This window comes from Chinchilla lanigera, unplaced genomic scaffold, assembly GCF_000276665.1.
Source record: "Chinchilla lanigera isolate Chin_1 unplaced genomic scaffold, ChiLan1.0 scaffold00034, whole genome shotgun sequence".
NCBI classification, from domain to species: Eukaryota; Metazoa; Chordata; class Mammalia; order Rodentia; family Chinchillidae; genus Chinchilla; species Chinchilla lanigera.
The window spans coordinates 18,581,588-18,595,145 of record NW_004955435.1 but is presented as its reverse complement, the minus strand read 5'-3'; the positions used below and the strand labels follow the sequence as shown (position 1 = coordinate 18,595,145).

General features: G+C 42.6%; 1 protein-coding gene across 6 annotated transcripts in view; it reads left to right on the top strand.

Moving 5' to 3' along the window:
• Ngf (nerve growth factor (beta polypeptide)) overlaps window positions 1-13,257 on the top strand; it is a 51,442-nt gene extending 38,185 nt beyond the window's left edge. For all 6 annotated transcript variants that reach the window (XM_005389028.2, XM_005389022.2, XM_005389027.2 and 3 more), the window contains 2 exons: window positions 4,226-4,349; window positions 12,361-13,257. In XM_005389028.2, coding sequence (XP_005389085.1) covers window positions 12,373-13,098 — 726 coding nt within the window. In that variant the 5' untranslated portion in view covers window positions 4,226-4,349; window positions 12,361-12,372 and the 3' untranslated portion in view covers window positions 13,099-13,257. The remainder of the gene's footprint in view (window positions 1-4,225; window positions 4,350-12,360) is intronic.
• The last annotated feature ends 301 nt before the right edge of the window (window positions 13,258-13,558 follow it).

Genomic DNA, 13,558 nt, shown 5'->3' with positions numbered 1-13,558 from the left:
CTAATGCTTTACATTTCTATTAAGTTTTCTCAGCTCGACTGTAGCAGGTGGGAAGTAAGAAGAAGGAGGCTGCAGATATCCTAACATCTTTGTTGTGGTGTAGTCTGCTCTTGAGAGCAGTCATTGCTTTACAGAACAACCTGTGATGAATAGGCCAAAAAGTCCTTTGGGTCAAGCATTCCCAAGATTTAGTATTCAGAATGTCAGCAAATAGTCCTTCGGTTTGTTAATACTTAGCCAACCAAATACTAGGCCAACACCAAAGAACATCTACAGTATCACGAAAGAAGCAAAAGGAAAACCTTGAATTCACAAATGTCAATTTATACCTAGACAATTTGGGTAGCAGCAACAGGGACAATATTCCCTAGCATGTATAAGCCATACTCTCATACTTTTTTTGTCATTCATAATGTGACCATATCTGTACTTTATATTTTTCTGAAAGGTATTAGTTTCTTGACAATTTCTCTTAATTACTACTTCACCAGAGTCAATGCTAAGCTTCCTGTTGATCCTGCACAACAGCAGCTCCCACCCTGTCTTCACCCTGGGGTCACAGAAGGAGCTTTACAAAATTCTAATCCCCAGGCAGCACTCCAAACCAAAAAAATCAGGCTTCCTGGAAATGGGACACAGGCAGCAGGAGTACTTAAAGTTCCCCAAAAGAGCCCAGAATGTGGCCAGGGTTAAGAGCCATTGCTTAGAAGATTAGGAGGTAGCAGAAATTGGAAGCCAGGAAAGTAGATGAAATCCTCCATAAAATTCAAGAACAGAGGATTTGTGGGATACTTATTAGCGGAGTTAGCAGGTTTAAATAGATACAGCTAATGCCATGACTCTCCAGTAAACTACCTCCAGAGGCCAAGACAATTTCTTCCAACTCCTTCATCACATATTGATCAGATTTTGAACAATGTACCATTAATTTAAATTTCTTGGCTGAAATTGACCAAAATGTCATTAACACCTAAAGAAAAGGAAGGGGAAGCTGACGCAATGGTCCACAGAAAGCCATACAAACATACTTGCCTCCAGGTGCCTAGAAAGGGGAAGAGCCTTTGACTATTCCAAAGAATAGTCAGGTGGGCAGACCCCAGCCACACACTGACTCCAGGTCAGTACTCTCTTTGCCTTGGATCCTTCACTCCTGGGGAAGATTCGGTTGGATGGGGGCCCCCATAGAACCCCTAACGCAATAGAAATTAAGTGTACAGCATGATCATTCAAAGGGCTTTTAAACCACAGATTGTCTTGTTTCACTCCCAGAATTTTTGGCTAAGGATAGCTGAGTTGGACATGAGAATTTACATTTCTAACAAGTGTCAAAGATACAGGGATTGACTGTAGATAACCACAATCATCACCCCAATAAATTAGGTCTGCCTGAGTTGTCGAATTTTATATTTAGACTAATCTCACTTATTCTAATGATCTTCACTGGAAGGTATGCTAGTCTTAGTGGAACATCCAGAATACTTATAGACAGTTACTCTTACTTCTTTGGTTGTTCCACAAAAATGAAAGATTTTTACATCCTATAGAAGCAGACCACAGCAGTGAGAGCTGCAAAGTTAATTAGCACCTATTAATTAATGCATAAGATCCATCACATTCTCCTTTCACCCTACTCCACACCCCTGCTAAGCTGTGAACTCAGAAGTTCTATAGTGGCTTTCTTTCCCTTCTTCCTTGATGAACTATTCTTTCTTAAGAATTTTGTGTAGATGCTACCTCCTGTATGAACGTATTTCTTGACTAGTCTGGACAGATAAAACTAATTCCTGTCTACTCCATTTCTATAGTAAATGAAATATACATCATATTTACCAAAGTGTACTTTAAATTCTTAGTCTTGTGCTTGCATTTCCTCAGTTCTAGATTACCTGGTATAGGAAGCATTATATCTTATTCTTCTTAAATTCCTAGCACCCAGCACAAGGTCTAACACAAGGCTTACAAATTGAAGTGATTAATGACTGAAATAAATGTTAGAGTAGAGGAAGCATCCCTTATTAATCCAGTAAGGGTACAAATTGAAAAACATTATTTGCATAAAATCACAGATATTTCGAATCAGAGAAACCTTAGATATCATTTGTGCCAGCTACTGGACCTGTGGAAAAGGAATCTCAGCGATACCTAAAATGCCAAGTGACTTACTCAAAAAATTAGCAGATGCTGGATCAGGGTGCAGGTCTGTGGCTTCTCTGCTTTCCACCTGTGAGGTTCTGGGAAACGCCAAGATGAAAGGTTTGTAGAATAGATGAGATCCCCTTGCCCATGAGTATTGGGATCAGATAATGCCCACATCACCTTACCCAAGAAGAAATGCCATCATCCCTCTTCCATGCCAAATCCAACCCTGGGACAGAATGAAAACGTTCCTTGCCACCAAATTAATAGTTTTAAGGAAATTTGAAAATATTTTACCTCTAGCCTAAATTTCAGATGAGTATTGATTTTTTTTTTTAACTTCTGAGACAAAAAGGATATTTTGAGTGGGCTTGGAAAGGAAGAAGGATGAAAACAGGCCAGTCTTTAAATTCAGCTCCCATTGAAACCACTCTAGGGACCTTGCCAGGTCCCCACTCCTCTTCATGGTTGAGGATCTGAGGAACTGTGATGTCCTCTTCAACCTTTGCTTCCACAGCACAAGATGAGAGGAGATTGAAGGGAAAATGGCAGGGCTCTACACTGGAACAGGACATGATGGGAGGAAGGGATTTTGGAGTGAGAAAGAGATTGTAGACAGGAAGGATAAAGATATCATTCTAGAATTTTCTTTATAGCAAGTTCTAGGATAGATGTAATAGCTCACTGGTTTATTCATAAAATATGTCACTCTTCTTCTGATAGCCCTCAGTCCATTCCTGTGCCCACAGGATTCAGCCATAGGTACTGGCTATGTCCCTGTGGACCTGGCTTTTAGACCTTTTCAGCCCATTTTATAGGCCTCTACCATTCATGCTTAGTCACTGTAACTTCTCTCTACCTCAAGACCTTTGCCCTCGCTGTTCCTCCCCCATGGAATGCCCTCTTCCTCGTTTCCCCTCATCCTTCAGGTCTCAGTTGGAGAACCACTTCTTCAGAGAACTCTTCCCCAAACAACCTTTGTACAGTGGTCCCCTGATACACCTGCCTCTCTCGTCAGACTCTGTGTATTTCTTTCATGGCATAAACAGAATCTGAAGATATTTATGTATGCAAGGATATAAGATCCAAGAAAATAGAGACCTTGTTTGTCTCATTCCATGCTGTGTCCCCAACACCTAGAACAGTGCTTGGTACAGAGTAGACACTCAGGAAATATAGCTGAATAAATGAAAGAAGCATCTACATATTTTAGGTTTATAGAAGTTAAAGAAGAGAATGTATCTGTTACTTCCAGAAACTAAAATCAAATGGAAATTTTTTCTCACATTGTTATCTACTGATCCCTAAAATTTAACCTTCAGCACAGTGCTCTGAGAGTCATATCCTCTTTCAGTGAAAGCTCTGTATTACATATCAGGTGATAAGGGTGTCATATGCATTTTTATCAAGCCACCAACTTGCTCTGAATTGTCAGACCTTCATCTTCTTTTGTAATTTTTATTTTTTATTGGTAATATTTGCAGTAAATAATAATTACATTCCTTATGGGAAGATGGTACACGTACAAAGCACAACTTAATTCTTCTTCGCATCCCCTTCCTCTCCCCCAGCCACCTTCCTTCCATCTCTTGGTCCCATTCCCTTTTGAAAAATATCTATTTCCCTGTTTCCTACAATCTTTTATTTTGCTTTTTATTTATATTTGGGGTTTCTAATATAAAAGAAACCATGCAATATTTTCTGTAATTTATCTTAGATTGATGCAGAGTTGGGTCTACACATCTGTGCATATGTAAGGTGCAGAATAATTTCTTAACTTTAGGAGTTTGCCAAAGCAGAACTTTGGTGTGGGTCTCAGAACACCTGCACCAAGTACAAAACCAACCATGATGGTGTCCGGTCTGAAACCAAGAGCTTGAGAGACGGGCTTATGTAAAAGCAGGGCCTGCAATCTTGGTAGCTGGATTCTAGCTCTTTCTGGACCCCAATGCTGTTAAATTCTTTGGATTCAAAAATAGGACTGTCACTATTAGCATATCCCTTCCCTTCCCAGGGCACAGGTGTCCACCCATCTGCTGGGGACATGGTGAAGGGCCTGTCATCTAACATCAACTCTCCTTCTCTACAGAGTTCTGGCCTGTGGTCGTGCAGTGCAGGGGGCTGGATGGCATGCTGGACCCAAACTCAGTTCAGTGTCTGGGCCCAATAACAGCATTGCTAAGGGAGCAGCTTTCTATCCTGGCCACACTGAGGTAAGTACCTGTGGGATATCTGCCTCACCAAGGTTTCTAGGTCTGAACCTTCTGGGAGCAGAGGCCTCAAGGGACAGAACAGTTGCAAATGACAGGTGGAGGAGGAGAGTTAGACCTAGCTGTTCAGAGGGGCCTAGAAGAGCTCTTAGCAACTCTGCAAATGTGGTCTTCCAGCCTGTCCAGAGAGGAAGTCCCTCATGCCCTCAGCTGACTCCATAACTGGAGACAAGTCAAGAGCAAAAGAGCACAAAACCTTGAGTAGACAGCATAAGTTAGACCCTCCATATAACTCACTGGGTGGTCTAAGGAGGTGTCCTTCAGAGGTGGACGGTCCATAGTTACTGTTCATGCCCTTGGCCAGTAGAGCAGAAGTGTGAAGAAAAGTTCCAGATCTAACTACTGGCAGGCCTGGCTTTGAGTTCCACCTCCACCAGGCATGTGTACTGACCAAGTTTCTTACTCCACCTTTGTTTCCTCATCTGTAAAATGGAAGTAATATAGCCTACATCTCAGGTTTGTTGGAATAAGCACTAATGGAGGTCCTTATTGCACTGCATCCATTGTAAAACATGTCTCTAAGAATTCAGACCAGCAGATTCCGTTCCCATACATGCAGCCAGCACAGCCATCCTGGAGACCTGTTAACTCATAGGTGCTCATATATACCAGGGCTCTTGCCACATATTTCTATCATACGCATGTCAAGTGTTTTTGGATAAATTCTACATGATTCTCAGAAACCTGAAACACCAGACATAAAATGAATTACATAGTTAAATGTTCTGCTATATCTGAATTTGTGGCAACAGGAAGGTAAAACCCACAATCTGAACAGAAATTCTATTTCGATGTTGAGAATTGAATGAGTACATGACAGGACCTATCAGTAACGATGTATATGCAGTCTCAGACTTCTCTCCTCTAAAAGGTGCAGAAGCTGAGCAACAGACCAAGGGTCACAGGCTGAGACCGCTTCACACTAGCTGAGTGAACCCGCGTCTGCCAGCCTCTTCGAGGCTCTCCTCTGGAAAGTTACAGGATTGGGCTAGATTTGTGATCCTCAAAATGTGACCCCCAGGACAGTAGTGTCAATGTTACCTGGGAACTCGTTAGATATACAGATTCTCCTGCTACTACCAAATCTATAAATCAGACATTGTAGGGATGGGGCACAGCAATCTGCTTTAATAATCTCTCCAGCGATTCTGATGCCCTGAATTTTGAGAGCCTCTAGACTTCAGTCACTGATATCTCTTTTAAGCCCTGCCTCCTTCCATAAAATAAATACTATCTGGGAAATGCCAGCAAAGGAGTTAGATTTTATTCTGTCAGTGCTCTTCTGTGTCTAGCCTAGGACACCTCAGGGATTCCTCCCTAGGGAATCACGGAACCACAGAATTCCTCCTGGCCCCAACAGCCAAGAGTGTCTGACTGCAGGTTACAACCAAAGGCAGCAGCCAGTTTACATTCAGAGTGGAGGCCAACTGTAAAGCAATAAATAACTCTTGACCCGCTCTCACAATGTGGTGAAGGAGGTGGAAGAGGCTGGATTTCTTCAGCTATAAGAATTTCCTCCTTGTCAACAGTTAGTGACTCCATAGCCTGAGAATCACTAACTGCTCTTGGCACCCCTGTCTCCAAGGCAGATTGAATCATCTTGCTTCCTTCTACAATGCACCTTCACAGCCATGGTTGCCAGGCCTTCCTGTAATTTTGACCTTCTTAGCCACAAATATTTGAGCTGTTGCTCAGCTCTGTTCAGCAGCTTCATCACCTAGTCAGATGAGGATAAACTGTGTGAAGAGCATTCATCAAGTACAGGGAATTTCTCTTATTATTGGAGTGTGTAAACCCTGGTAGTCTGCAGAGTGCTCTGCTAGCCAGGAAGAGGACAGCAGGGCCAGAAAGCCCCTGGAGGCTGGAATCAAAACCATCCTGATGCATTTCCCCTTCTTAATCACTTATCTTCCATTCTGGGTGGAGCAGAATTAATAAAGAGCATTCACACCTGACATGTAACATGTTCCTTGTGAGCCCCTAATTGCATCTTCTCAGCTAATCATTCACCTCTCAGAGCTGTGCTTGATGAAGCCACATGGAGGGCTGTCATCTGTTCAGGACAAAGGCTTCAAAGGTTGTTTCAAAAATAAATAAACAGACTCTCCCCCTCAGTTTACTTTAAACAGGGGAACAGTATTCTTCTCTAAACTATGTATTACATCACTAGAATAGAAAGCACATAAGTTATTTATTTTCTTTGTATCCACTAATGATTACTTCTAAAAGAACTTTCCTAAAAATTTTAAAAGATTCTAGGAACACACTACTATGAGCAAATCAAGTTTTTTTTTTTCCTAAAAAAAAGAAACTACTTTTAAATTTGGAACTCAAGATATCAGTTTGAGATATTTTCAAATCTAAATGAAACTATTTGTCCATGGTGCAAATCTCCACTGCCATTAAATGATATCAGGTAGGTACCACACGGCAACTGAACAGGGAGTTTAGGAATAGCATTAGACTATAAGAACTTTGTGACATCAGTTGAGTAGAATGAGCAAATGATAGGTAGAGTATAAAACTTTACAATATTGTAAAGTTTAAAAATGTTAGAGTTGGAAGATACTTTAAACATAATCACTCAGATGAAGAAGGAAATTTATCTCCTTGGAAATTGGAAAAACTCTCCAGTCACAGTGACGCTGAAGTTGAATGTTGAAAGGAGAAAAGGATTCCAGTGAAAGAGAATGTTTCAGTTATTTTTCCTGTTGCTGAGACAAAATACCCAACAGCTAAAATGAGGGAAGGAAAGGTTTATTTGGCTTCCAGTTTGTAGAAGTTTCAGTCCATAATCAGCTGATTCCAAGGAAGGGTGGCCTGTCAGACAGACATCACAGAGGACAAATAGTTCATGGCAGGCAGAAGGTAACAAAGCAAGCAAGCAAGGGGCAAGACAGGACTCTTTCTGTCCCTTATATTGTATCCAGGCTACCAGGATTAGGGCAATACCAAACCAATCAGTGAACTAATTTAATTATCATAGCACCCTTAATCCTAGCATGGCACCATGAATCAATTACACACTCTAGATTTGGCCACCTCTAAAAAGGCCCCACCTGTGACTGCATAGATCTTTGGGAAGAACATCTTGACACCAACCATTACGTTCCACCCCTGGCCACCCAAAGGCTCGTGTATATTCTTTTGTGCAAAAGGCATTTCGTCCATCTCCAAGAGTTACCAACAGTTTCAACATTGCTGAAAAGTTCAAGCCCAAAGTCTCCCCTGAGATTTAAGGCAAACTCTTAGCTATGAGCCCCTATACAAATAAAAAGAAAGTTTAACACTTCCAGCATACAATGGCACAAGGTAAATATTACTATTCTAAAAGGTACAAATATAGGGATACAAAGGAATGGGACCAAAGCCAGTCCAAAATCCAGCAGAGCAAACATTAAGTTCTGTAGTTAAATGTGTAGCATCTGAGGTAATCTGTGCCAATTGGCTTGGGTGGCTCTGCCCCATGGCACTTCCCTGGGCCACCACCATTCTGGAACGTGGTGCTCTGGGGCTCTCTTCTCAAAGCAAAGTCTTTCACTTTTGCAATTTTAAGGCTGCAAAGGGTGGAGTCCTGCTGCTTCTTGTGATGCCCCTAAGCCATCTTTTCTATTCTTTTGTTCCTTCTCTGCAATCAAGATCACTGCTTTATCTTTGCAGGTCACAGCTATACTGTAGCTTCCTTTCTGCCAAATTAAAAATGTTTTAAATCATTCTGCTGGCCTCTTTGTTCTTCATTTTCAACATAAATCTGGCTAAAAACCCCCAACAGTAGCCATTCTACCACCTCAACATTAGACTGCCTTGAAATTTCTTGTACAAAATTAATTAGCTAGTGCTCTAAATCTCGTCTCAGGCAAGGTGTCCAGATGTGAGCAAAATGCAGACAAACTTTCTGCCAAGCCATACTTTCTGCCAAGCCATACTAGCAGAAACCTCCTGAGCCTGGTCTTTACCAGCAGAATTTCTGTCAGCCTTCTGGTTTTCTGAGCTCTGACCGGACCTCCCCATCAAGTACAGCCTAGGGATTTCCAGCTCTACTTTCTTGGCCAGTATCTTTGAACCTTTCCAAACTCTTTCCACAAGCTATTCCCAAAGGCTCCTGTATTAGTTATTTTTCTCATTACTGAGACAAAATATCCAACACTCAAAATTAAAAGAGAAAAGATTTATTTAGCTCACAATTTGTAGAGGCTTCGGTCCATAATTGGCTGACTCCAAGGAAGGGTGGCACTGCAGACAGGCATCACACAGGACAAATAGTTCGTAGTGAGCAGAATGTAACAAAGCAAGGAAGCAAGGGGCAAGACACGCCTCTTTCTCTCCCTTATATTGTATCCAGACTACCAGGACTAGAACAATGCCAAACCAATCAGTGAACTGATTTTTTTTTGTTTTGTTTTGGGTTTTTTTTTTTTTTGGTTTTGATTAGTAATCACCCTTATTCACAGTACTCTTAATCCTAGCATTGCACCCTGAATCAATCACACACTCTAGATTCAACCAACTCTGAAAAATCTCCACCTATGACTGCATGAACCTTTTGGGGGACATCTAGACACAAGCCATAACAGAGAAGGAGAGCGGAAAAGGTCAAGGAGAGCAAGAGGAGCATTCTGAGGGAAGGGGCAGAGGCAGAGACAGGAGCAAGGGCAATGACGGAAAAGCACAAGGCAGGAAGTCTCCCAGGAGCTCCTTTGCCTGGAATACAAGCTAGGAGAGGGGACTAGGAAGGACTGCTTGAGGCCAGGCTGAGCAGACCTTCTAGCTCACTAGACAAAGGCCCACCACTGGATCCTTTGAATGATGTGGTCAGAGCTTTGAGAAACTGCATGTGGACAGCAGGGATGAGAAGAATGATGTGGTCAAAGCTTTGAGAAACTGCATGTGGACAGCAGGGATGAGAAGCACTGGAAGAAGAGAGATGAAGATCCAGGACGTCAGGTGGGAGATAGATCCTACAATCTGGGGTACAGATGTGAGGTTGGAAACAAAAGTACAATCTCAAGGAATGCTACCACAGCAAGACCAAGGAGACTGAATAGAGGACTAGATTGAAGATGTAGAGGAAAAAAGTGGAATTCAGGGTTGAGCTAGGGTTTGGTGCTGGTGGATGAAGATATGATGATGCCACTAACAGGAAAAGGAAAATATAGATAAGCACTTTTAGGAAGATTGGGAAGATGACCAAAAGAAATAGTAGTGTCAAAAAAAAAAAAAAAAAAAAAAAAAGAGATATTGTTGTGTCAAAAAAAAAAAAAAAAAAAAAAAAAAAAAAAAAAAGAAATAGTAGTGTCAGAACTGCTTTGTAATTTATCAATTAGTCTAAAGTGGTCCTAATGCTATTAAATTCAGAGGACAAAAAATATAGGAATACAGAAGGAAAGAGACTTCAACACACTTGTTAAAGATTTGGGGTTTGGATGTCTTGCATCAAAAATGCCAGTATCTGTGAAAACTTGTCCTCATAAACCTGGAGGTTCAGAACTGGCTCCAAAGAAGCAAGTGGCTAGAGATCCATGTAGGGGCATCTACTGCACAGAAAGTTCATGAGCTCCTCAGACGAGGATGGGCTTTCCAAAGGACACTGTGGATGAAGAAGTGTGGAGCAAGGAGCAGAGTGCCTCTTACTTCCATTGAAACTGTAAAGTTTAGTCAATTTTTCTTCATTTCCCTATCCAAATTCTAACAAGTGTTACTAATTTGGGTATAAAGTGATGAATTTCCATTTTATTTCTTCTCCCTGAATTCACCTGATGAAAGATATTATGTACTGAGAAGAAAAAAACACGAAACAAGAAAAGAAGCAAAAGTACAAAGCTTGAATTAGCTGCCAACAAATAATCAATTCCTCAGGAGTTGGCTGGATATTTATCAGCAAGGCCATTAGCCAGCAAATTTGATAGTGGTCAAAGCCCTGATGTACCACCTCCTTCTCTGCATGGCTGGATGACAGACTTGGGCAAACAAAACCATGCTTCAAAATAACCAAAGGGAAAAGAATTTGGTGGTTTCCTTCTTGATATTTCACCAAAGTGCTGTCTCCTCCCAGCTAAATAAAAGCATAGTATTGAGAAAAACTCACTGTTTCAAAACACATTGAGAATGTGGTGTGTAGCCCTGTGCACAAAATAAAAAAGAACCCATGACTATGGTGGACAGAAAATAGGGCAAGCTCAACTGGCCACCCCCATTCACTTTGCCCTCATTCTCCTGGTAGTTTTTCAGGTCATACTACATGTAAGACACTGAACATGGCCATGGCGTGATTGAAATGCATGTCACATAGCTTCTAAGGTCCTCTTGGGGAGACAGAGAGAGGGCTGTGCTGGAGAAAATGAGGCAGATATACTCTGAGGGACAGGGTAAGCAGCTACACAGATGGACACAACATGCTCTTCCCTCTAGGACTCATGGGAAATGGGAGACAGGCCAAACACTAGCTTTGAAAGAAGTCTGAGAAAGGAAAAACAACGTTCTGGGAAAAGTCATAGATGGAGGGTACCCAGAGAGTGAATAATCAGCAATAGACCTGAAGAAGACACAAGGAGATCAACATGACTCAGAATTAACATAGATTTTATGAATAGCCACTTAATCCTAGTAACCACTCTGAGAAGTAGCATGTTTTGTCCGCATTTATCAATAAGAAAACAAAGACTCGGAGGGATTAAGTGGCTTTCTTCTTGCTAAAAAGTAGTTGAGCTGGATATCCAAAGATTTCTAACCTTACAGCTAATGCAGAATTCTTTTTATTACACAAATGTAACAGGAAAGAACACACACACACACACACACACACACACACACACACACACTTGCAGATAGGCTATTCTGAAGTTCAGAATAGAAAGACACCACTCACTTTTTTGTTGTTTTTATGAGGCTAGGGTTGAACCCAGTGCCTCACACATGCTAAGTAAGTTCTCTGCTACTGAGCTGCACCCCAAGCCTTTTGTATTTTTTTTTTTATTTTGAGATAGGCTCTCATTAACTTTCAGAGGCTAATCTCATACTTACAGTCCTCCTGCTTCAGCCTCCCAAGTAGCTGGGATTACTGCTGTTCACCACTACACCTTGCTAAAAGATCACTTTTGCTTAGGGGATCTGATAAGGCTTCAGTGAGAAGATGGTGGAAAAAAGATGGAATTAGAAATTTGTGGAACATTCTCTAGGAGATGCCTCTACTTCTACTGAGGAGAAAATGAAAAGATGTGGAGCAGAAGACTGAAGGGGGGCATTTGCTATGCATCTGCAGGTGTGAATAGGGGCTCAGAGCAGCTTCAGGACCCCCAGAGCAGAGCTATTGATTATTTGACTGAAGTTTTGGCAACTGTAGTACAGTGTAGAACCCTCTTGGGGACAGACAGGTTCATGCCATTTGGTCTTTACTAGCATAAGAACAAATAACAAAAAGGAAAGACATGTTCAAGAATGAAAGGTAAAGTGAGTGAAGGAAGGAGGATGGGTGGAGAGAAGAGCAGACTGGCTTGGTAAGGGGTCGATGATGGGATTCTATTTAGCTCCAGTTTTGTGACTTTGGCCTGTTGGTTGATTTTCTGGGAATCAGTTTCCTTGTATATGAAGATAGTAATTTCTAACCTCACTCACAAACTAATGAGAAGTTAGAAGTGAGCACATATGAAAAGTGCAAAAACCTCACCAAAGAGGGACCACTAGCAGTAGCATGTTTCTATGTATAGGATGGTGGTTGAATATATGCATGTAGTTGACTAGCATGGTCCCACAGCCACAAGTCTCTTGCCAAATATGCTGGCTTGAGAATTCGTAACAAGGGCTCTGAGTCACTAGGTCTCAGAGCTGACTCAGGGCTACTGTCTGAAGGAGAGTGTTCAGTGCCCAAGCTTTAGGCAGAACGTGAAACCTCCTGAGACCCTTTTGGTAGCACTTCCCACTACTCTATTGGCTAATCCTCCTGTCTTTTTCACCCCAGGTGCACAGCGTAATGTCCATGTTGTTCTACACTCTGATCACAGTGTTTTTGATCGGCATCCAGGCAGAACCATATTCAGACAGCAATGTCCTATCAGGAGACACCGTCCCCCAAGCCCACTGGACTAAACTCCAACACTCCCTTGACACAGCCCTCCGAAGAGCCCGCAGTGCGCCTGCTGCACCGATAGCTGCCCGGGTGGCAGGGCAGACCCGCAACATCACTGTGGACCCCAGACTGTTTAAGAAACGGCGACTCCATTCACCCCGTGTCCTGTTCAGCACCCAGCCCCCACCCCTGTCTACAGACACTCAGGATCTGGACTTCGAGGTGGATGGCGCAGCTTCTGCCAACAGGACTCACAGGAGCAAGCGGTCATCCACCCACCCGGTCTTCCACATGGGGGAGTTCTCAGTGTGCGACAGTGTCAGCGTGTGGGTTGGGGATAAGACCACAGCCACGGACATTAAGGGCAAGGAGGTGACAGTTTTGGCAGAGGTAAACATTAACAACAATGTATTCAAACAGTACTTTTTTGAGACCAAGTGCCGGGACCCCAGTCCCGTGGACAGCGGGTGCCGGGGCATTGACTCCAAGCACTGGAACTCATATTGTACCACGACCCACACCTTTGTCAAGGCACTGACCACAGACGACAAGCAGGCTGCCTGGCGCTTCATCCGGATAGACACTGCCTGTGTGTGCGTGCTCAGCAGGAAGGCTGCGAGAAGAGGCTGATCCTCCCGAAGGCCCCATTTCCCCCCTCCCGCTCCACACTCCTGGGCCCCTCCCTACCTCAACCTGTAAATTATTTTAAATTATAAGGACTGCATGGTAATTTATAGTTTATACAGTTTTAAAAAATCATTATTTATTAAATTTTTGAAGCATCCTGTGTGCCGGCACTTAAGTTCTTCTTCTCGGTAAGTTTGACTGTAGGTTTTAGCAACATGTAGGCTGAGTTGTCTCCTGCAATCCCTGGTCCCCTCTGAAGCCCACCTGTAAATACAGCCCTCCCTCTCATCCTGTGCCACTGCACTGTGACTTCAGGAAAGGAAGGTTAACTGGTTGCAGCTATTAGCCTGAGTGGAGCATGATTAGGAAGGGATGTTTGAGAACTTCGACTTTATTCTACATTCCAGAGCCAAATCTACCTAATCCCTGGATTACCTGCCCCACGGCCTAGATCCGAGAGCCT